General features: G+C 42.0%; 1 protein-coding gene across 1 annotated transcript in view; it reads right to left on the bottom strand.

Annotated features, from left to right (window-relative positions):
• Nucleotides 1-23265, bottom strand: part of reep2 (receptor accessory protein 2) — a 41616-nt gene extending 18351 nt beyond the window's left edge. Inside the window, exon 1 of the mRNA XM_060927348.1 lies at nt 23079-23265. Coding sequence (XP_060783331.1) covers nt 23079-23110 — 32 coding nt within the window. The 5' untranslated portion in view covers nt 23111-23265. The remainder of the gene's footprint in view (nt 1-23078) is intronic.
• Between the last annotated feature and the right edge of the window lie 2483 nt (nt 23266-25748).

Genomic DNA, 25748 nt, shown 5'->3' with positions numbered 1-25748 from the left:
ACCAGTTCTGAAAATGATGCATTCTTCATCGCTTGCAGAAGCCGAATGTCACTCAGAGGCTGTGAGGAGCGAGTGAGTTACAGTAGCCAAGTCTCAAAATGACAAGGGACTGAACAAGTCCCTGAGTGGATAGATATGGACAAATTTCGGCACAAGTGTGACTAGTAATGTGAACGGAAAAAGGACAATTAATCATCCATGGTTACCCCAAGGTTCCATGCAGTGACTGAAGGCGAGATCTGAGAGTTGTCCTGACAGTGATGAATCACCCAGTATGAAGAGCAGTTCAGTTTTGCTGGGATTAAGTTTCAGCTGATGAGCTGCCATCCAGGCTGAGATGTCTGCCAGACATGCTGAGATCTGGGCGGAAACGCAAGCCAGTGTCTGAGGGAGGGAAGAAGAGGATGAGCCGAGCGTCATCCGCATAGCAGTGGTATCAAACCCCATGGGAGGATATGACCTCATCAAGAGATCGAGTTTAGAGAGAACAGAAGTGGACCAAGTAATGAGCCTTGTGGGACACCAGTGGAGTGGAGAATCTGCATGGAGCAGATGCGTATCCCCTCCATGTCAGCTGATATGACCGACCCTCCATATAGGAGTCCAAAGTAGGGATGTTAACCGATGACCGTTTGACCGGTGGTTGACCGAATCAACGTCAACCGGTTAATTTTTTTTTGGTTGTCGGTTAAAAAAAAAATCAATCGTTTTGAAGCTGCCAATTTTGGAGCGGAGGACTTGGAATTCCATGTTGTAAACGCTTGGGGCATGCCATGCGGTGTAAGGACGACAGCTGACAAATCAGAAACACCCATTCAGTCATGTCCCGCCCCAGTTAAAGACAGCTGACAAATCAGAAACACCCATTCAGTCATGTCCCGCCCTCCCGCTGCCACTCTGCAAAAGTGTAGACACAGGCTTTTTAGCTTACAAATTACTATTCTGTTTTTTTTTTTTTTTTAATTATTATTAGAAGGCACATCGAGTTTAGTCCTGCCTTGGCCAGCGCATTCTGAAAGTATGTTTCGGTCTGTAGCCAACAATTCATGTTATTGCAGATCAGATCTCTCCACACAAACTAAAGGCGCAGATGCCAACTTTTTTTTTTTGAATCGCGCCGATCCGTTTTTTTTTGGGGGGGGGGGGGGGGGGGGGGGGGGCGTTGGAGTGTCTGAATGTAATTTCAAGGTAGATTCTGTATTAAAATTACTAAATAGGCGGGTGCCGTTGCAGTCCATGAGGCGTGGGGGGTGTGGGAGGAAGGCAGTGGATCGGGGGGCTGCGCGTGTTTGCGCGGAAGCTGGGCACATTAAATTTTGCGAGGCTTCGGCGCGGGCATGCGCGGCTTTCTGATTTGCTGTTTTCTTCTCGTGCTTGTACTTCCTGTGTTTCGTGGACTGTGGCGGCATTTGCTTATATGCAGAATTTGCGGTCGGACACTCCAACGCCCCCCCCTTGGGAAAGGAAGGTCGGATCTGCGCGATTCAGCCGTGGAGAGGGCGGCATCCGCCAAAAGGCGCGCCGTTTACATCCCTGTAATAATTCCAATTCTAGAATTTTAAACTCATAGGTTAACCGACTTTAACCGGCTAATGAGGCTCGGTGGTCGGTCAAGATTTTTTTTTAGTTTTCGCCATCCCTAGTCCAAAGTCATTTACAAATATGATAGGAGGAACAAAAGTAACAAAGTAAATTAAAAGCTGAAGTTAAATTCAGATCCTTGTTATGGTAAGTAACAACACTGTAGGAAGAGCAGGAACATAAGGCAATGCTTATAATATCCATCACCCAGTTGTACCAGCCTCCTAGCTTTCTGGAATCGCAGAAGGAATGGAGTGGTTTCAAATTACAAACAGTTATTATAGCCAATACTTTTTAGTGACAATACATATGTTGCTATATTCCTAAGTCTTTGTTAGTACTTACTTATGCATTTGAAATGATTAATTTATTCATCTTACGATGGATCCAGAGCCAATCCCTGGAGAAAGACTGGGCGAGAAGAAGTGGATATATTAGAGTCCATCATGCACATGAACACGTTTTTGGGTGGCAGGAGGAAACTGGAGAACCCACAGGAAATCCACATAGGGATTGGGAAATCATGCACAACTCCAGACACCAACACTTACTGCTGCACCACTGTGCTATGCGTTTGACATGCTTATTAATTATTTTTAACCATGGTACTTCAGGAGCCACTTGAATTCCACTGAGACATCTCAAATCGCTGCGTCAGTGCGGATGTGACCGCGCCGATTTTCCAGTTCTGTGCTCAAGCAGTGACCCTTTAACCACAGAAAATACATGGTCCAGATCATCTCCGAGGTTCACGCCGAGAGGGAAATTGCGTGACTCATTCTCAGACACATTACTGCCAACACCTGAGTCGAGTTTAGTCCACTTAACCACTTACAGCCAAAATACAATGCGAGAAGTAAAGTGAAGTGAGAGCACAAAATGTTCCAGTCATCAAGACCAGATTAGAAACTTTCATTACAGAGAAGTGCCCTGTGATTAATTGGTGTCCCATCTGGTATGCATTTCCACCTCACACCCAGTGTTCCCGGGATAAACTCTGGAACCACAGGGACATTTTCCAGGATAAAAAGATTACTGAAGATGAACAAATGAATGATTACAGAGGAAAACAGAGAGCTCGTCCCAGGTGGCAGTCTTGTTACTGATTTAAATGGATATCCAAGCTGATTTTTAATTCATATTTGAATACATTTAGCCTTGGTCAAACTTGTTAAAGGTTTTATATAGAGAGAGAAAGAGAGAGTACTGTGCAAAAGTCTTCAACACATGAAAAAAAAAACGTTTTCAAGGAAAGATGCCAGCAAAAATAATGAAATTATATGTTTCTACTTGAAAAAATAATACTATAAAAGAGTAGTAAATACAACCCCTGGCAAAAAGTATGGAATCACCAGTCTTGAATGAGCACTCATTCACACGTTTTATTCTGTAGAACAAACTCAGATCACAAATATGATACAATAATAAAGTCATTCCAAAGTGCACCTTCTTGGCCTTCAGGAACACTAAAAGAAATGAAGAAAAAGCATTGTGGAAGTCAGTAAATGTTACTTTTATAGACCAAGCACAGGGAAAAAAAAATATGGAATCACTCAATTCTGAGGAAAAAAATATGGAATCATGAAAAACAGACAAACAAAAGAACATTCAAAAACACATCACTAGTACTTAGTTGCACCACCTCTGGCTTTTATAACGGCTTGCAGTCTCTTAGGCATGGACTTGAGTGACAAACAGTATTCTTCATCAATCTGGTGCCAACTCTCTTTGGCTACGTTCACACTGCAGGCTGAAGTGACTCAAATCCGATCTTTTCGCCCATATGTGACCTGTATCCGATCTTTTATTGACAATATGAACGACACAGATCCGATTTTTTCAAATCCGACCCAGGCCGTTTGGATATGTGGTCCTAATTCCGATTCCTATCCGATCTTTTCATATGCGACTTCAGTCTGAACCGCCAGGTCGCATTCATCCGACTTACACGTCATCAACAAGCCACAAACGTCACTATTCTACGCTGAAGTAGGCGGCGGGTCTCTCAAAAAAAGTTACAACACCACCCAGATTTAAATTCACTTCGTTCGGTCCCCCCCACTTATAGGGAGGAAAAAACATCTATGCTGTCTTTCTTTGCATAAGGCAAACCTCATGGAAAAATCAAAAGACTAATTACCATTCGGTTTATTGAGGTGCACGGCAGTGTATACATAGTTGCAACAACTCACATAAAACAAAACAAAAGACTGATATTTGGTTGGTTGAGCTGCGCAGACTGCACAGGTTGCGAGCTCGAGCTTGGTTGCTATGGTTACTAACAACAAGTTTGACAGGCATATCGGGGTTGGGGTTGGTTTGCTGGCAGCTTTGTCCCCCCCAGTTTTTTGTCCCCCCCCAGTTCAAAAAACGTATCTGCGCCCCTGCGCATGACATCAATGCGAGGGACGCTTCGGGCTGTGAAGGTTCTGAATCTTCTCAGTGGAAGGCCGCAGAGGTTAGGGAGCTGATTTCCATTTGGGGGGATACAGCTATTCAAGCTAGATTGGATGGGTCATACCGCAACCGGGCGGTTTTACTTCCGTAAACACTGGCCATGCTCACTGCGTGTGACGTCATCGTATCCTGCAATGCGCATGCGGAACACTTTTAGGTCGCTTTTCGTTCATACTGAGGATCACATACAAGTCGCATATATTTGTTAATGTGAACGACCTCACAAAAAAATCGGATTTCACAAAAAAATCGGAATTGAGCATTAAGCCTTGCAGTGTGAACGTAGCGTTAGATTGCAGTTGCCAGATCAGCTTTGCAGGCCGGAGCCTTGTCGTGGACCATTTTTTTCAATTTCCACCACAAGTTTTCTATTGGGTTGAGATCTGGACTATTTGCAGGCCATGACATTGACTGGATGTGTCTTTCACCAAGGAATGCTTTCACAGTTTTTGCTCTATGGCACGATGCATTGTCATCTTGGAAAATTATTTCATCATCCCCAAACATATTTTCAATTGAAGGGATAAGAAAACTGACCAAAATGTCAATGTAAACCTGTGCATTTATTGAAGAAGTAACCACAGCCATCTCCCCAGTGCCTTTGCCTGACATGCAGCCCCATATCATCAAGGATTGTAGAAATTTGGATGTTTTCTTCAGGCAGTCCTCTTCATAAATCTCACTGGAACGGCACCAAACAAAAGTTCCAGCATCATCACCTTGTCCAATGCAGATTCGTGATTCATCACTGAAGATAACTTTCATCCAGTCATCCACAGTCCATGATTGCTTCTCCTTAGCCCATTGTAGTCTTGTTCTTTTCTGTTTAGGTGTCAATGATGGTTTTCTTTTAGCTTTCCTATATGAAAATCTCATTTCCTTTAGGCGATTTCTCACGGTTCGGTCACATACATTGACTCCAGCTTCCTCCCATTTATGCTTCATTGGTTTTGTTGTACTTTTTCGGTTTTCAAGACATATGGCCTTAAGTTTTTTGTCTTGACGCTTTGATGTCTTCCTTGGTCTACCAGTACACTTGTGGCCCTTTTCCACTACCCTTTTTCAGCTCACTTCAGCTCGCTTCAGCCCGACACGGCTCGCGTTTCGACTACCAAAGAACAGCACGACTCAGCTCGCTTCAGCCATGCTTAGCCCCTAAAACTCGCACCGTTTTGGAGTGGGGCTAAAGCGAGCCAAACCGTGCCGAGTGAGGCTGGGGGCGTGAGCAGACACTCCCCTGTGCACTGATTGGTGAGGAGGAGTGTCCTCACATGCCCACACACGCCCCGCGAGCACGCTGGGATCTGTAAACACCGTAAACCCGGAAGAAGAAGAATTACGAATTACGAGAATTTCTGAAGCCTTATGCGCCTCGCCTCATCTATACGCTCTTGCCAGTATCTGTTGGCGTTGTCGGTGACAACAAGCCACAGAACCAAGACCAGCAACACTAACGACTCCATGTCCTCCATGTTTATTGCTTACTATTCGGGTCGTGAGACTACCGCTTAAAAGCTCACTGATGTCACTGTTTGCGCTGCTTAACGACATCACGTGACGTCCACCCACTTTCGCTAACTCCGCCCAATGTGTCCACCCACTTCCAGCCAGCACGGTTCAGCGCGGTTGTAGTCGAAATGCAACTCCAACAGCCCCGCTCAGCTCGACTCAGCCCAACTCAACACGGCACGGCTCAGCCCGACTCAGCCGCGTTTGTAGTGGAAAAGCGGCATTGGCTTTAAAAACCTTCCCATGCTGTTTGTACTTGGTCCATATCTTAGATACAGCTGACTGTGAACAGCCCACATCTTTGGCAACCATGCGTGGAGTTACCTTCTTTAAGAAGTTTGACAATCCTCTCTTTTGTTTCAAGAGACATCTCTCTTGTTGGAGCCATGATTCTTGCCAATCCACTTGGTCCAGCAGCCCTCCAAGGTGTGATAACTGCGCTGTTTCTAACTGCAGACTAACGAGCAGATCTAATCTGAGGCAGGAGTCAATTTAGGGAAAGGAAATTGACTGGGTGAGTCCTTATTTTCTACCTGAAAACTGAGTGATTCCATATTTTTTTCCTCAGAATTGAGTGATTCCATATTTTTTTCCCTGTGCTTGGTCTATAAAAGTAACATTTGCTGACTATCACAATGTATTTTCTTTGTTTATTTTAGTGTTTCTGAAGGCCAAGAAGTTGCACTTTGGAATGACTTTATTATTGTATCATGTTTGTGATCTCAGTTTGTTCTACAGAATAAAACGTCTGAATGAGTGCTCATCCAAGACTGGTGATTCCATACTTTTTGCCAGGGGTTGTAAACCTACCCCTAAGACTAACCTGAGGGACCAAGTCTGAAATTGTTTCCATGGAAACATCTCATCTCATTATCTGTAGCCGCTTTATCCTGTACAGGGTCACAGGCAAGCTGGAGCCTATCCCAGCTGACTACGGGCGAAAGGCGGGGTACACCCTGGACAAGTCGCCAGGTCATCACAGGGCTGACACATAGACACAGACAACCATTCACACTCACATTCACACCTACGGTCAATTTAGAGTCACCAGTTAACCTAACCTGCATGTCTTTGGACTGTGGGGGAAACCTAGTCTGGTTAACACCAGACCACATCACAAGTGAAATATGGTCTGGAATCTGCCTATTGAATTTCTCGTAGGGGAGGTGTGGTTTACGATTGTCAACGGCCGTTTATTGGACGTTGCGAATGTCTATCATTTGGCGTATACGTAAGCCCATGGCCAATCATGGCAGTTGTACCCGGTGACGTAGTTAGAGCGTGAAGAGGCGAAGAAAGATTGTAATGCCAAACGCTGTTCTTTTTTTAAAAAGAATTTTCGCTCTAAACTATTCAGAACAGTGTCTAAAGCTTGATCGAAAGTTTGGTTCGTATCGCTCGCCGCCATGTTAAATGTGATCCGTAAACAGTCCCAAATAAACTACAAGCTTCCGTTTGTCGAGTAGTACGCGTCACCGTCTTTCCACCCCTCCCCACTCTCTGATTGGTTCCCTAACTCAGGCGAGCCTTTAGACCATAGTTTCCATGCTGTCTTTTCAGATCGGAACGATTGTGCAAAGCAGCATGGGATTTCCCAGGCTAGGGGAAACCGGAGCACCCGGAGGAAACCCACGCAGGCACGGGGAGAACATGCAAACTCCGCACAGAAAGGCCTTCGCCGGCCACAGGGCTCGAACCCAGGACCTTCTTGCTGTGAGGCGACAGCGCCAACCACTACACCACTGAAACCATTTTTCATGTTTCATGGAAACATGAAAAATTTAAGTTTCTCAAAATTTCTTAGTATGAAAAGGCACATCTACATCACCTTGTTAACATCTCAAATCCGTATCATGAATAGTTTTGGATATATGCTCCGGAAACAAACATTGCTCTTAGAAACCAAGTCAAAATCTATTTATGTAAAAATTTGAAAAATACTTTTTTTCAAAAATCCAAAATAGCAAAAGGCACCAGTTCACATGTTGCTTGATATGTATACAAAGTTTCATGAAGATATCTTCGGTAGTTTTAAAGACATGGCCCGGAAACGAAAACGTGACCGGACAGACAGCCAGACGGAACCCGTTTCTATATCCCACGCCAAACTTCATTTGGGCAGGGGATAAAAACTCTATCGTAAAGTGTGTCTAAAAAAAAAAAAAAAAAAAAACCCAAGGTGGTGTATGTGTGCATTTTGTTCAATGCAGATTTTTAAGGAAGATAGCAAAGTTTAATTGATAATTATTCAGGGTTCCTGCCGGCGCTCGTCACTGACAAACATAATCCATCAGTGGCGAAGACAAAGCTACCATCAGTCCTCACAGTGACAAATGTATTTGTCATCTTTATCATAAGTCATTTTTTCTAGCAAGCCCTCCACAAATCACTCCGTTTGCCAAAATCCAACCCCAGTGAAGAGATGGCGGGAAGCCAGAGTGTAAACAATGAGCACGTGCTTGTGACCAATAAAAAAAAAATAAAAATAATAATAATAATAATAATAATAATAATAATAATAATATTATTCGACTACACATAATGACCAAATTAGTTCCAATCACAATGTGAATTAATCAGCCTGGTATGATGGTGTAATTATCTCTGCGTGAACCAAATAAATTTTTTTCGGTAGGCTTCTTCAAGCGCTGAAGATGATTTAAAGTGAGACAGCCTATCGATTTCATAAAAAACACAGTCAAGCAGACACAGGAAGTCCGTGTGTGCATGCACAGGTTTGCCACCTTCTTCTTTTGGGTTTTACGGCAGCTGGCATCCACAGTGTTGCATTACTGCCATCTACAGGTTTACCTTTGAGCGTGCACTGACAGTTACATCATTCTGTCACTAAACAAACAGCTGATCACACCGAGGTGCTCGCTGACCGCCGATATTTATTAGTTTGGTCCTACTTTTCCTTTCCTTCGAATATAACATAACGTCTTCTCGCTTTCCGTTACTGTAGTCGGTCTTTCACATTTCATTTACACACTCACGTCCTCCATTATTCTCTCCTGTTTCAAGTTTATATCCCACAATGCCTTGCGTGAACAGAGAAAGCCCACCACGTGATGCATGATGTAGTATCTTGAATTGGGTCATGGTGAAGCAGGAAAAAATAGCAGAGAATTTAGGGCCAAGTGTCTTTAAATTAATTAATTGTTCTATTTTTAAAAACCTAATAAAATTGAAGTCTGTGACTCGAATACAGTAGCTTTCGGTCCACTAAACAAAAGTAATTGGGTGTCGGGGAAAATTATTTTTATGACCTGCACTTAAAATTTGAAACGCAGTACAGCTTTAAGGGCTGAAACAGCCACGAGCCCCTACCAGCCACGGGCACATCAGACTGCGTCAGGAAGACAGGGGTCAGTTTATAAATAAATAAATAGTCAAAGTGCTGTCAGCCGACAAGTAACCGAAGGGAGCATGGCGTGTTGAGTTCCCATGGTGAACGCAGTGGCGTCATTAGGCCCCATCACTCGGGGATATAGCCCCCCGGGTTATTTTTGCCCTCCAAAAAAAAAAAAAAAAAAGAGGTTAACAGTAAACAACTGACTTGGATGTCATCTGGGATTTTGAATGTTGTCATATAATAACGTGGCTTAGAATTAGTGTCTTTGTGGTCCTAAAGGAGAGATATGCGAGTGAGAAATGAGATGTTTATTAAACTGATGATAAATTTTACTCATGATATTCCAGTCAATTGACACATGCTTCAGTTTTCTGAGACATTATGGGCGTTGATGATAACTTAATAAGGAGACAGAAACTGAAGTGAACGACATAAATTTAAAAAGAGCAGTGCAAAAAACTCACTAATAAAGATGGCATTACCTTAGAATGTGTGTGGGTGATATTTCGTCTAAAGTTAGATACAACCTCCCCAACCTATCTATGCCAATCTCTGTTTATTTATTTATATATATACACAGTTGAACTCAAAATTATTAGCCCCCCTTAAATTTTGGAACATTTTCCCAAATATCCTCCAAATGTTTAAAGCATTGATAAAAACTGATATACACAAACAATCACCAGTACTATTCAGATGTTTGTGGTGCATTTTGGAATATGAAATTAGTTTTAGGCTGTCTTTATATGAAATATGGTAAAAATGAGTTGGTCAAAAATATTAACCCCCATGTGGATTCTTGCTTTTAAAACACAGTTAATTAACCAATCAGCTTTTAAACAACACCTGTGCAATCAATTGGCTTCCTAGCAACACCTGTAGTCAATTGGCTCCATTCAACAGTTTAAAAGGACTCCAAGGAACAGGGCATTTGAATGAATGAGGAGGATTACTATTTGTCACAATGCCGAAGACTAAAGAAATAAGTCTTGAACTCCGACAAAAGATTGTGGAGGCTCATGACAAGGGCCAAGGCTACACTGCCATTTCGAAGAGGTTTACAGTCTCCAGAACTGCAGTTCGGTGCATCATTGCCAAGTACAAGGAGACAAATTCGGTCAAGAACAAACCTGGTCGTGGACGCAAGTGTAACATCTCAAGAACTCTGGAAAGAAAAATTGTCAGAGATGTCCGTAAAGAGCCCCGTACATCTGCAAAGGAAATTGTTGCTGACCTGGCCTCTTCTGGAGTTTGTGTGTCAAGGCACACTGTTGTGAGGGCTCTTCATCGGAATGGGCTTCGGGGCTATCGTCCCAGAAGAACCCCCTTACTAAAACATCGTCACATCAAAGCCCGACTAAAGTTTGCCCGTGAGTACTTGAAGAAGAAAGATGAGTTTTGGAAGTCTGTGCTTTGGTCAGATGAGACGAAATTGGAGCTGTTTGGGCATATGGACATTGCCTATGTATGGCGAAGAAAGGGAGAGGCCTTCAACCCTGTGAACACAGTTCCCACAGTTAAACATGGTGGTGGCAGCATCATGCTGTGGGGCTGTTTTGCAGCCTCAGGTACAGACAGTCTGGTTCGAGTGCATGGCACCATGAAAAAGGAAGATTACCTAAAAATACTGAAGGAAAACATGCAGAAGTCTGCTCTCACTTTGCGCTTAGGTCGTCGTTGGGTCTTCCAGCAAGATAACAACCCAAAGCATACATCTAAAATAGTCCAGCAATACTTCAAGGATACCAAGACCAACGTCATACAGTGGCCTGCACAGAGCCCAGATCTCAATCCAATAGAAAACCTGTGGCAAGTGCTGAAAAAGAACGTCCATGCACGAAAACCATCCAATTTGGGCCAGTTGGAACAGTTTGCAATGGAGGAATGGGCCAAAATTCCTCAGGAGACCTGTGCCAACCTAGTGAAAAACTATTCCAAGAGGTTGTTGTCAGTTGTGGGTCAAAAAGGGTACACAATTGACTACTAATGGTCAGGGGGCTAATAATTTTGAACATCTCACTTTTGCTGTTTTTGGTTGAAACTCAGTGTGATAAGATATCGTAATGAAACATGTTGGACAATGTCTTCATAGTGCATTTATTTCAAGAATAAAAACATTTGTTGTCAATGGTCATTTTCATGGAGAAATCAAGAATTATGTTCAATTCCACAAGGGGGGCTAATAATTTTGAGTTCAACTGTATATATATATATAAAACTCCAGGACAATTTAACTCAGCCCAATGATCTCTATGTAAAATATCTAGATCGCTCATTATCTAATCCCTGCTGTAGAGACAAGTGAAGCCGCCATATTACCACACACACTGCATGTATTTGGTTTGTGTGTTAAACCATTTTATCCGATCAAATTTTCCCCAAGAAAAGTATTTCCTGACTTTTTATTCCCTCTCATTACCTCCTATTTTCTCACCTTTACCCCCATTCCGTACATAGTGGTGTTTGAAAGTTTGTGAACCCTTGAGAATTTTCTATATTTCCGCATAAATATGACCGAAAACATGATCAGATTTTCACACAAGTCCTAAAAGTAGATAAAGAGAACCCAGTTAAACAAATGAGACAAAAATATTGTACTTGATCGTTTATTTATTGAGGAAAATGATCCAATATTACATATCTGGGAGCGGCAAAAAGTAAGTGAACCTTTTGCTTTCAGTATCTGGTGTGACCCCCTTGTGCAGCAATAACTGCAACTAGACGTTTGCGGTAACTGTTGATCAGTCCTGCACACCGGCTTGGAAGAATTTTAGCCCATTTCTCCGTACAGAACAGCTTCAACTCTGGGATGTTGGTGGGTTTCCTCACATGAACTGCTCGCTTCAGGGCCTTCCACAACATTTCCATTGGATTAAGGTCAGGATTTTGACTTGGCCATTCCAAAACATTAACTTTATTCTTCTTTAACCATTCTTTGGTAGAACGACTTGTGTGCTTAGGGTCGTTGTTTTGCTGCATGACCCACCTTCTCTTGAGATTCAGTTCATGGACAGATGTCCTGACATTTTCCTTTAGAATTCCCTGGTATAATTCAGAATTCATTGTTCCATCAACGATGGCAAGCCGTCCTGGCCCAGATGCAGCAAAACAGGCCCAAACCATGATATTACCAACACCATGTTTCACAGATGGGATAAGGTTCTTATGCGGGAATGCAGTGTTTGCCTTTCTCCAAACATAATGCTTCTCATTTAAACCAAAAAAGTTTTATTTCGGTCCCATCCATCCACAAAACATTTTTCCAATAGCCTTCTGGCTTGTCCATGTGATCTTTAGCAAACTGCAGACAAGCAGCAATGTTCTTTTTGGAGAGCAGTGGCTTTCTCCTTGCAACCCTGCCATACACAACATTGTTGTTCAGTGTTCTCCTGATGGTGGACTCATGAACATTAACATTAGCCAATGTGAGAGAGGCCTTCAGTTGCTTAGAAGTTACCCTGGGGTCCTTTGTGACCTCGCCGACTATTACACGCCTTGCTCTTGGAGTGATCTTTGTTGGTCGACCACTCCTGGGGAGGGTAACAATGGTCTTGAATTTCCTCCATTTGTACACAATCTGTCTGACTGTGAATTGGTGGAGTCCAAACTCTTTAGAGATGGTTTTGTAACCTTTTCCAGCCTGATGAGCATCAACACTTTTTCTGAGGTCCTCAGAAATCTCCTTTGTTCGTGCCATTATACACTTCCACAAACATGTGTTGTGAAGATCAGACTTTGATAGATCCCTGTTCTTTAAATAAAACAGGGTGCCCACTCACACCTGATTGTCATCCCATTGATTGAAAACACCTGACTCGAATTTCACCTTCAAATTAACTGCTAATCCTGGAGGTTCACATACTTTTGCCACTCACAGATATGTAATATTGGATCATTTTCCTCAATAAATAAATGACCAAGTATAATATTTTTGTCTCATTTGTTTAACTGGGTTCTCTTTATCTACTTTTAGGACTTGTGTGAAAATCTGATGTTTTAGGTCATATTTATGCAGAAATATAGAAGATTCTATAGCAGGGGTGCCAGGGTGAAATTGGTAAGGGGGCCAGATTTTTTTCAAGTGGGACCTTGGGGGCCAAATTACACTTTTGGCCTGAAAAGACCAGACACTAACTCAACAAAAGGACATTATTTTATATGATTTTTGAAGGCCTATACGCCCAAAAGGAATTGTAAAGCTAGAGCCTCAAAATGAGGCGCACAATAACATGGCAGACAAAAGCAATTTACCCTCTGAAAATGTAACAGTCTAAGCATGCAATTAGCCTACATTTATTTAAAAAAAAAATGCTACAGAAATGGACTAAGACACAAATAACACAAGTGTAAACTGTAAATGACTTAGATCAGATTTATTGATCTTGCACATCAAAAACATAATGCATAGACCTAATTAGGCCAATTAAAACGATTGGCAAGTAGGCCTAAACGAGTCAAAAGAAAGAAGTGCCAGGGTAAATAATTCCACCAATAGGTCAAGTGACTAAATATCCAGTAGCATTAGTTTAAAAGAGCCAAATATGACTGAACATACCAATAAAAACAAACCACAGATGGCACATTAACTTTGCTGGTCAAGTCCCACATATATTTCCACACACCCATCCTGTTTATTCCCCCTCAAGCACACAGCACAAGGTTACATGGGGGAGAAATACCAGCTACATTTTACATGTGGAAGCCAGAAGTCTTTTACTTTTTACCAGCTTGTCGACATTGGGGGACAGACTCTGGGCAGTTGCTATTTTCATGACATCGTTGAGATGTCCATGGGTCAGACGACTACGCAGTTTCGATTTATTAATATTCATTACTGAAAATGCCTGTTCACATAAATATGTTGTCCCGAACATACAGAGTATTTTACCGGCAAAGGCCGTGATAATTGGGTACTCTGGTGGCAATGACTGATAGAAAGATTGGATTCCAACAGATGCGTATTTATCCTTGACGAATGCACCCTCCGAAAATGGCTTGGACACTTTTGCGATCTCCCACGCGATGATGTAGCTTGCCTTCACTGCCCCTAACATGACATAAAATGTACAACAAAGATATTGAGATACCCCTCTTTGAAAACAGCCGCATTTAACATTAAAGGAGAACTGAAGATGATGTATGATATTAAAACGAACCTTCATGGGTCTCTCGAGACTTTGAGAAAGCTGCTTGCTGTTTTTGAAGGTTTGAGGCAAGCTCATTTAGCTTTTCAGTCCTGCGTTGCCCGGTGAATTGGCTGTATTTGTCGGCGTGAGTCTCGTAATGTCTTTTGACATTGTATTCCTTCGGTACAGCCACTTGTTGCGAACAAATCAGACAAACAGGTTTTCCCCCTACTTCCCAGAAAAAGTATTTCTCTCTCCATTTTTCCTGAAAGATGCAACCCTCAGAATCAACTTTTCTCTTTTTAGACTGTTGTTGCTTGTGAACGAGCAACAACTAGCCTACTCTACATTAAATCCGGGTCATTGCACCTGCGCGTGCTGCAGCAAGCAGAGAGCAGCTAAAAACGAACCGATGGATTACACGAAAATGGAATCAAATTGAAACATTAGATTTAAAATCATTACGAAAAAAAACACAACATTCGATTTTTATTAATTTATTATTTAAAAAAAAAAGTCTCATGAACCACCGGGCCAAATGTGATGACCAATCGGGCCGTATCCGGCCCGCGGGCCGTTACCATGGCACCCCAGTTCTATAGGGTTCACAAACTTTCAAGCACCACTGTATCTTTATAGCGCTCCCCTTCATTGTTTTTTCCCCTTTTCCAGTTCAGTCTCTGTTTTTTGAACGGCTCTTTTACTACTAAAATTATTTTTACAGAGATTATTTCAGTTTTTTTCCCCTCTTACAGTGTCTTTTTCCCTCTCTATTTAAGACAGTTGTTGAAATAGGATTATTTTCTCAAGTTATTTGCCATTTTCACTTCATTCTCACAGTCATGTCTTAACAGTATTTATGGGCCACATAATGCACATCACACATGAATCGATCCTGATAGAGTTCAGTAACTTATAGATAATTCCTCAGTGCTCACACTAATATCTCACATCTCATTTTCTTTAATACATGTTGGCTTTTTTATACTATTAAATTGTAATATTGATTTTATTTTTGCTTGATATAGTTATAAATAGATATTACAGGGGGGGGAATAAAAGCGTGTTGGGGTGAATGGACGGAGGAAGAAACATTATAAACGGACATTCAAGTATAATTAAAAATAGTAAGCGAATAGAAAATAAGCTAAAATGGAATAAGACAAAATACAAGAATAAAAGTTAGAGTGCAGAGTGAGGAATTAATCAAAAGCCTCAAATTTGATTTAATAAAAGGCAGCGGTAAAGAAGAAAGTAAGTATTTAGGCTTGATTTAAAAGAACTGAAAGATGCAGGCACTTTGTATTTATTAATGTGGGAAATACACTCAGTATATGTTATCATCACAAAAATACATGCATGTATTTATTAAGTTTGAAAACCCACCAGCTGACTGATCTGGCACGTTTTAATTCTGCGACAGTAATGACGTAAATACCAGCGCGACGGACTAGTGTCCGAAAGGATTTTTTCATTTTACCAATGAGCTCACTATGTAGTCCTCTAAATAGTAATTCCCTATATAGGGGGTAGGGAGTAGTGAACGAGTGAGCGATTTCGGACACAGGGTTAGAATAATTTATTGTTTTGTTATAATTATGCAGTAAATTTTAATTAATGAAGGACTTGTTTAATTTTATTATTATTATTAGATGATTGATTATACATAATTTGTAACTCTACAGATCGGGATCAATCTGTTTCTAAATAGTTAATTTGTAATATTGACATGTAACACTCTTGGCCCTTTTCCACTACCCTTTTTCAGCTCACTTCAGCCCGACACGGCTCGCGTTTTGACTACCTCAGAGCGGCACGACTCAGCTCGCTTCAGCCCTACTCAGCACCCAAAACTCGCACGGTTTTGGAGTGGGGCTGAAGCGAGCCAAACCGAGCCGAGTGGGGCTAGGGGCGTGAGGAGACACTCCCCTGTGCACTGATTGGTGAGGAGGAGTGTCCTCACATGCCCACACACGCCCCGCGAGCACGCTGGGATCTGTAAACACCGTAAACCCGGAAGAAGAAGAATTACGAATTACGAGAATTTCTGAAGCCTTATGCGCCTCGCCTCATCTATACGCTCTTGCCAGTATCTGTTGGCGTTGTCGGTGACAACAAGCCACAGCACCAAGACCAGCAACACTAACGACTCCATGTCCTCCATGTTTATTGTTTACTATCCGGGTGGTGAGACTACCGCTTAAAAGCTCACTGATGTCACTGTTTGCGCCACCTAACGACAACACGTGACGTCCACCCACTTTCGCTAACTCCACCCAATGTGTCCACCCACTTCCAGCCAGCACGGTTCAGCGCGGTTGTAGTCAAAATGCAACTCCAACAGCCCCACTCAGCTCGACTCAGCCGCGTTGGTAATGGAAAAGCGGCATCTGTTCCATCCATTATCTGCATGATGAGTTTCATTTCATTTTTCATTCGATACAATAGAATGTATGTTTGTTTTTTAATTGCTGATCTGGAACAGCCTTTGTTTTCTTCTCTGTTACACATGAATCATCTATGTATTTCCTATTCGGCCGAATAATAATAATAATAATAATGAGCGGCAGCTACAATTATCAACACCTTAATGATCTTTTGGCCATTGCAAAAGTAGAAAAAGACTTTCAATATGTAAATTGTGCTTGAATAATTACTCAAACTTCCACTGGAAAAAAAATGAGTAGATTCCCGATTACTTGGTGTGTCAGATCACGTGACATAGTTCCACAATTATTGACACGGATGTCGGTGCTTTTGTAAATGAGGAAGTAATTCTAATGTTTGTAAACAAATGAACTGATGTTTAACTTGTGTCAGAAAATCTTTTTGTTCCACTTTCGAAGTATTTTCATTCATCTCATCTCTAGCCGCTTTATCCTTCTACAGGGTCGCAGGCAAGCTGGAGCCTATCCCAGCTGACTACGGGTGAAAGGCGGGGTACACCCTGGACAAGTCGCCAGGTCATCACAGGGCTGACACATAGACACAGACAACCATTCACACTCACATTCACACCTACGGTCAATTTAGAGTCACCAGTTAACCTAACCTGCATGTCTTTGGACTGTGGGGGGAAACCGGAGCACCCGGAGGAAACCCACGCGGACACGGGGAGAACATGCAAACTCCACACAGAAAGGCCCTCGCCGGCCCCGGGGCTCGAACCCAGGACCTTCTTGCTGTGAGGCGACAGCGCTAACCACTACACCACCGTGCCGCCCGAAGTATTTTCGTAGATCACATTTTGTTAACCATTCGCTGTTTGTATTAATTTCTAGTTTACCTAATTAAATTTCTAGCTTAATTTCTAGGTCAAAGGTCGCACGTCATTCCTCGAACCAAAATATAAAATATGTCTACTGATATTGTGGTAGATTGACACAACAAACTGCAAAAAAATACATTTTCTGAATGGAAGAGAAAAATCTGAATATTTCCAGCATGTAATTTTTTTTTTTTATATGCTCGGAATTTAATTCTGGTCTATTTATTGCAATAGGATTCCAAATACTCTATAAGCATCCCATTCTGTTAAGAATCAGAAAAAAATTATAAAATCACAGCACTTATTTTTTTAAAAGTACTTCATCTACTTCAACAATGTTGCACAAAGATCGATCCACAACAGTTGTAAATGTCACTTAATTCCACAGGGTGTCGATAATGTTGGTCACCGGTGAAAGTGATCACCATTATCGACACCTCATGTGACTTCTCAAATGCGCATTTTGACACAAAATGGCGACTGTCAAATGAAAGAGTAAGAAACAAAATAGGTTTCGACAAGATTACAAAATATCAAGTCAAGTTTATTTGTATCGCGCTTTTAACAATAAGCATTGTCGTAAAGCAGCTTTACAGAATTTGAACAACTTAAAACATGAGCTAATTTTATCCCTAATCTATCCCAAATGAGCGAGCCTGTGGCGACGGTGGCAAGGAAAAACTCCCTCAGACGACATGAGGAAGAAACCTCAAGAGGAACCAGACTCAAAAGGGAACCCATCCTCGTTTGAGCAACAACAGACGGCATGACTATAACATTAACAGTTTTAACATGAAGTCAGTTTCGTTGATGTTATAACTGATAATATAATTGATGGAAACTTGAGTGCAAAACTGTTCATGACAACTGTAGTCCTCAGCCATAAAAGCATTACTGTAAGAGTCCAGAGCATCCTCCAGGTGTGAAATATCAGTGAATTTACAAGTAAAAACAACATGTCCATGATCTTTCCATCATGCTTATGATATGCAATGATAACAGCCGGGTTTTCCTCAACTTCAACTGATCGTGCTTAAAAAAAAAAAAAATCAATCTCAGGTAACGAGCTGTGTCATCAGATGACAAGATCAAAGAGCGAGGCGGGTCTTCCAGTTGATGAATTCACCAATAATAACTGTTGTAACTGAAACTCACCTTTGTAAAATTGTTTTTTATTGGCAAATCTGAAAAAGGTGTCGATAATTATGGATTGTCGATAATTGTAGCCGCCGCTCTAATAATAATAAAATCTAGGGTTGCACGGTGGTGTAGTGGTTAGTGCTGTCGCCTCACAGCAAGAAGGTCCAGGTTCGAGCCCCGTGGCCAGCGAGGGCCTTTCTGTGCGGAGTTTGCATGTTCTCCCCGTGTCCGCGTGGGTTTCCTCCGGGTGCGCCGGTTTCCCCCACAGTCCAAAGACATGCAGGTTAGGTTAACTGGTGACTAACACTACGTTCAGACTGCAACCTGAAACGACCCATATCCGATTTGTTGTGAAATCTGATTTTTTTGTTAGGCCGTTCACATTACCAATTATATGCGACTTGTATGCGATCTCCAATATGAACGGAAAACGACCCAAAAGTGTCCCGCATGTGCAAATTGACATGTAATAAGCAGATCTACATAATACGTAAACAAAAAAAAGCGCACTCTTCATGTTTAATGATTTCTTTTTTGTTTGTTTAATTATCTGGTTAAAGTGTGAGGTCTCGTGTGTGTTTTTGTTTCTGAACTGAAATGAAAACGTGTAGCCTGGTAACGAGGGTTGACTCTAATTTCTATACAAGTCCACTACATGTTACTAGGAAGTAATGGATTTTTAAACTCTATATAGTGCACTCAAGCTTCAGTAGGCAGTCATTTGGGATACAGATGCTGTATTACCAAACTCTTCAGGCTTAATAATTTGCACATATTTATTTCATCATATTCATCTCATTCTCATCTCATTATCTGTAGCCGCTTTATCCTGTTCTACAGGGTCGCAGGCAAGCTGGAGCCTATCCCAGCTGACTACGGGCGAAAGGCGGGGTACACCCTGGACAAGTCGCCAGGTCATCACAGGGCTGACACATAGACACAGACAACCATTCACACTCACATTCACACCTACGGTCAATTTAGAGTCACCAGTTAACCTAACCTGCATGTCTTTGGACTGTGGGGGAAACCGGAGCACCCGGAGGAAACCCACGCGGACACGGGGAGAACATGCAAACTCCACACAGAAAGGCCCTCGCCGGCCACGGGGCTCGAACCCAGACCTTCTTGCTGTGAGGCGACAGCGCTAACCACTACACCACCGTGCCGCCCCTATTTCGTCATATTAATAAACTTTTTCCACATTTTTTATAAATATTTATTTAGATTGTTTATAGCCAGCTGAATTCTGCAACTTCTCTCAGCACTGGCTCAAGGTGCAGAAACACCAGTGCAGTTTGCTATGGAGATGAGGTGAGACCTGGCGATGTGGTTTTTGTGGCGGCGGCGGAACTCACACAATAATCTGATTAATGTGGGCAGCAGACTAATGAGACCGAAGGTGTCAAATTACTGGAAATTTCCAGAACAATCTTATAATCTTGTAATACAGGATGGTTTAAGTTATAAATCAGTTATAGAAACTGTTTTATTTAATCAGGCTAACAGATCAACATCCAGGTCCCTACCAAATCCACCATTAGCTTGATCAATTCTATAAAAGTCTATTTAAATTCTGAAAACTGTACAAATGTTGTTGTTTTCCACCAAAGAGGCGGGATTAGCCAATGCAGAATAGTGATGTTTGTCTCTTGTTGATGACGTGTAGGTCGCATGAATGCGACCTGTCCGGTCAGACTGCAGTCGCATGTGAAAATAACGGATATGCATCGGATTTAGGACCACATATCCGAGCGGCCTGGGTCGCATGTGAAAAAAATCGGATCTGTGTCGTTCAGATTGTCAATAACAAATCGGATACAGGTCGCATATGGGCAAAAAAATCGGATATGGGTCGTTTCAGGGTGCAGTCTGAACGTAGTCTAAATTGACCGTAGGTGTGAATGTGAGTGTGAATGGTTGTCTGTGTCTATGTGTCAGCCCTGTGATGACCTGGCGACTTGTCCAGGGTGTACCCCGCCTTTCGCCCGTAGTCAGCTGGGATAGGCTCCAGCTTGCCTGCGACCCTGTAGAACAGGATAAAGCGGCTAGAGATAATGAGACGAGATGAGACTAGATGAATAATATTTCCAGTTTGACGAATAACATGTCCAGTTTTGTGTCAGAAGAGATGTGTGGTCCATCTCACTTTACCTCGCTCATTTGCACTATTCCGCACTACCTCATCTTAACAGCTGCTCGTTTGTTTATACTGCTTATTTCATGTTTACCTGAAGTGCCCTTGACTGTTTGGTTATTTGAACCAATTTTTATATGAGTGTTTAGTCTACATCTAATTCATATCTAGAGTGTTTATACTGTTTATATTGTCTGTTTGAGTGTTTAGTCTTTGTGTAGTTCTTATCTAGTGTTTACACTGTTTATATTGTCTGAGTGTTTAGTAGGGCTGTAACGATATGCGTATCGAAATCGCGATACGCAGAGCCACGATCCGTATCGCGATACAAGAAGGCAGAATCGCGGTACACCCTTTCAAACTTCTCCTCAGCCCAAAAACAGAGGCGCTTCCAAACTTCAATTTATGAATACTTTACTTTTTATTTAAATTACATTTTAAACTTACTTAAATTACTTTTTTTTTATATCTATTAGTAAGTCGTTTTTTCGCCGACCTGCGACAATCTTCTGCGAGTCACGCAACGTCCACACTCGCCACTGGCAGAGCATTCATTTCTTTTAAGCGGTCGCCATTCTGGTTGCGACGCGGGGAGCGAATCTGTAAACAAGCAGCTCATTGGCTGGCTAGGTGTGCCACAAGCCAATCACAATCACTTGACCGGAAAGGCATGCAGTGTTGCCAGATTGGGCAGGTTTAGGTGCTTTTTGGCTGGTTTTGAACATATTTTGGGGTGGAAAACGTTAGCAATATCTGGCAACACTGAAGGCATGTCTGCTTGGGCGGAAGCCTTCTGCGGCAGTTACATTTTGACAGGCGAGCAATGTTTCACCATAAAAATTCCGTAATTTCCATCTGTTTTCCGCGATCACAGAAAATCATTGGCCCTACGAGAGTGAGACAGTGAGAGAGCCACCCCCCAAAAAATATCTTAACGGATTTACACGATTTGGAAAAATGACTTTTTCAGAACCGAAAAAAACAGAGCTTCCGGCTCAACAGTATTATTTTGAGAAATAAAACAATCTTTGGATATACGGTTGTTCATTTTTGCATACATATTACTCATTCTCTGCAGTGGTCTGAATTATTTGTTATTAAATAGTTAATGTAAGTAAGTAAATGTTAATAAGTCAAATTTACTACTTTAAAAAAACATTTTTTTTAAAATCGTGGGCGTATCGAATCGTGGGTCAAAAATTGCGATACGAATCGAATCGTGAGTTGGGTGTATCGTTACAGCCCTAGTGTTTAGTCCATGTCTTGTTCTTATCTAGAGTGTTTATATTGTTTGTTTTTTTCAATTATTCTATTTTTATTTATTGCATTGTCTGTTTGCACCGTGGGTCAGAGAGGACTGATATTTCATCTGTGCTGTATGTCGAGCATGTATAGCATATTTGACAATAAAGTTGACTTGACTTGATGATCGTACCCATCCGATGTGCGTGGTAATATGGCGGCCAGATCGCTTCATTCTGATTGGCCAGTGAGCTTGCCAGATATTTTACACAGACTGAGCTCCTGCTCTAACTAACGCATGAGGTAAAACACAGTGCTGTTCTGCGTTCGGTTCCTAAATAAACGGGAAAATCGGATTCCTTCACTGTTGCTTGTTCCAAGACTCTTCCTGACTCCGTTCAGTCAAGTTTTGTGAAGGTTAAAGGGAGTCCTAATACCTCTTTTGAACGATTCCATGCTAAAATAACCTTCAGTAAGCTCAAGAGGTTTATTTTTGCTTGATGGTGCACAGGCTGCTTAAAATCCAGTCTTTCTGATCAGAGGCTGGAGTGGAGCCCAAATGTTATATGTAATAGAGAGGCCTAGCTGTATCTGTACAAATATACAGCTTGGTAACCCTAACCCTACTTAATTAAAAAAAAAAAAAAAACAAATTAGACAAAGTGAAGGGGGAAAAAAAGTGGAGAATATTTTCCAGAATCCGGAGGAACCCTGATAATTAAGATAACTATCCTGAAATTATATTGAAAACTGACAGAAAGGAAGTTTTTTTTTCGTGCATTTAAAAGCAAAAGGAATAAAAACACATAAGCCTAACACTAACAGGTCAATCTGTTGAAACCTCCATTGAGCTAATGCCTATCATTATTATTAAAATACATATACTCGACTAAAAATGTCCCTTTTTTTTTGCTAAGTATACTATCCAATTAAAATATTTACTATTTTATACTACACTTATTATTCAACATTTTTTTCTTTTCCACAAAAGATAGCTAATTTAAAAAAAAAAAAAAGCATCCTTTCACACGATGACAAGCAAAACAGCTGTTTTCCGTCTATTAGCATCCAAGCTAATCGTTCTCAGGAAGTAAATATCTACATTATACTCTGAGAGGATTTTTTAAAATATGTGCATTTTGTGTGTGTGGATTTTTTTTAAATTATTATTATTTTGTGAAAGCTTCAAAAGGCAGGATGCAGGAGAACAGACATGGCAGCAAAAAAAAAAAAACAGGGCAATACCAGAATAACATTACTCACACCACCATCCTGGAAATTATCCACGACACCATAATGAGGACAGCTTCTGGATGGTTCACTTATTCCCGGAAATCACTTTTCACCACCATTTCTACCACTACAAACAAATAACGACGCTGTCTCAAATCAATCACGGATACCTTTTGGACACTACACTACACCAGCATCTCGCCTGCTCACTGAGATCTGCTCCACAGCACACGGACTGGTCGTGTCCTAAATGACTCCCTATGCCCTATAGAAGTGCACTGTGTAGGGTGTGTGAAATAACGGCTTGCACGCGCTGCGGTAGGGAACTATCTATAAAGCAGGAAGTCATTTGAGCTCGAACCTGCTTTTTAAAGAGACAGTAGCCATTTAAATCAATTTGTCCTTCATGTGAAGAAAGAACAGCAGCATCTTGCTTATGAAAATGTTTGTGATAATGGTTAACACAATGGTAAAGACAGAAATATATATCAATAGAATAAATAAATGACGGCTGAGATATCAGATTTAACTTTTGATGGCCGAAGGTTTGTGGACACCTGATCATCATGCCCATATGGAGTTCTTCTCCAAACTTGCCACAAAGTTTGAAGCGCACAATTGTCTAGGATGTCTTTGTATGCAGGAGCATTAATGTCCCTTCACTGGAGTTAAGAGGTCCTTTCTACCATGACAATGCCCCTGTGCATAATGCTAGCTTCATGGAGACATGGAGTTCCAAGGGTGGAATGGACAAACTTGAGTGTCCTGCACAGAGCCCTGACCTCAACCTCACTGAACACTTTTGGGATGAACTAGAACACTGAATACACCCCAGGCCTCCTCACCTGATATCGCCTGATCTCACGAATTCTCTTGTGGTTGAATGAACACAAATCCTATAGCCACACTCCAAAATCTAATGGAAAGCCTTCCCAGAAAACTGGAAACTAAACCTGTAATGAGATGTTCAGCAAGGTGACAGTGGGTCTGGAGTCCATCCCAGGAACACTGGGTGTGAGGTGGGAATACACGCTCGAGTGGATGTATTGCCCTCCAGTGTAGAGCACCATGCACACACACATTCACACACTAGGGACAGTTTAGTGTGGCCAATCTACCCACCAGCATGTTTTGGGGGATGGTTGTCAATATTCTTTTGTAGTTGTAGTCTATGGGCAGGTGGGGAACACGCCAGTCAAAAGGGCAGCATGGTGGTACAGGACACTGGTTTGTGTTGCCACCTCACTGCTCAAAGACCTCTAGTTTAATCTTAAGGTCACTGTTCTTCTATGTTTCCTCCCACATGCCAACATGAGGACTGGTTATGCTAACTTGGCCCTTGTGGTGAAGGTGTGTGTGTCCATCCATCCAGGATTTTCTACCAAATCCCTAACCAAGATAGAGTGCTTACTGAACGTGAAGGTACAATGGTGCTTGAAAGTTTGTGAACCTCATCTCATCTCATCTCATTATCTGTAGCTGCTTTATCCTGTTCTACAGGGTCGCAAGCAAGCTGGAGCCTATCCCAGCTGACTACGGGCGAAAGGTGGGGTACACCCTGGACAAGTCACCAGGTCATCACAGGGCCGACACATACACAGACAACCATTCACACTCACATTCACACCTACGGTCAATTTAGAGTCACCAGTTAACCTAACCTGCATGTCTTTGGACTGTGGGGGAAACCGGAGCACCCGGAGGAAACCCACGCGGACACGGGGAGAACATGCAAACTCCACACAGAAAGGCCCTCGCCGGCCACGGGGCTCAAACCCAGAACCTTCTTGCTGTGAGGCGACAGCGCTAACCACTACACCACCGTGCCGCCCAGTTTGTGAACCCTTTAGAATTTTCTATATTTCTGCATAAATATGACCAAAAACATCAGATTTTCACACAAGTCCTAAAAGTAGATAAAGAGAACCCAGTTAAACAAATGAGACAAAAATATTATACTTGGTCATTTATTTATTGAAGAAAATGATCCAATATTGTCAGCCCTGTGATGACCTGGCGACTTGTCCAGGGTGTACCCCGCCTCTCGCCCATAGTCAGCTGGGATAGGCTCCAGCTTGCCTGCAACCCTGTAGAAGGATAAAGCGGCTAGAGATAATGAGATGAGATGAGATGAGATGATCTAATATTACATATCTGTGAGTGGCAAAAGTATGTGAATCTTTGCTTTCAGTATCTGGTGTGACTGTGGGTGGTAGAAATGGGCAACTGGACTTGCTTAAAGATTCTTGAAAACGTTTCACCTCTCCTCCAAAAGGCTTCCTCAGTTCTGTCTGACTAATAGGGAGTATCAGATATTTATCCTCTCCTGAATCAGAATTCTGATGACCAGCTCATCTAAGGTGTCATTGAGGCATCATGTTGGTGTGGGTCACTGGAGGCTGGGTGTGAACAGCGAGTCATTAGAGTGATCAAAGGATTGTCCGTTAGGGTGATCAATGGCAATCTGACCCTAACGGACAATCCTTTGATCACCCTAATGACTCGCCGTTCACACCCAGCCTCCAGTGACCCACACCAACATGATGCCTCAATGACACCTTAGATGAGCTGGTCATCAGAATTCTGATTCTGATTCAGGAGAGGATAAATATCTGATACTCCCTATTAGTCAGACAGAACTGAGGAAGCCTTTTGGACGAGAGGTGAAACGTTTTCAAGAATCTTCAAGCAAGTCCAGTT

This window comes from Neoarius graeffei, chromosome 8, assembly GCF_027579695.1.
Source record: "Neoarius graeffei isolate fNeoGra1 chromosome 8, fNeoGra1.pri, whole genome shotgun sequence".
Taxonomy (NCBI): domain Eukaryota; kingdom Metazoa; phylum Chordata; class Actinopteri; order Siluriformes; family Ariidae; genus Neoarius; species Neoarius graeffei.
Note: the sequence above shows the minus strand (reverse complement) of the source record. Positions and strands in the feature narration are given on the sequence as shown.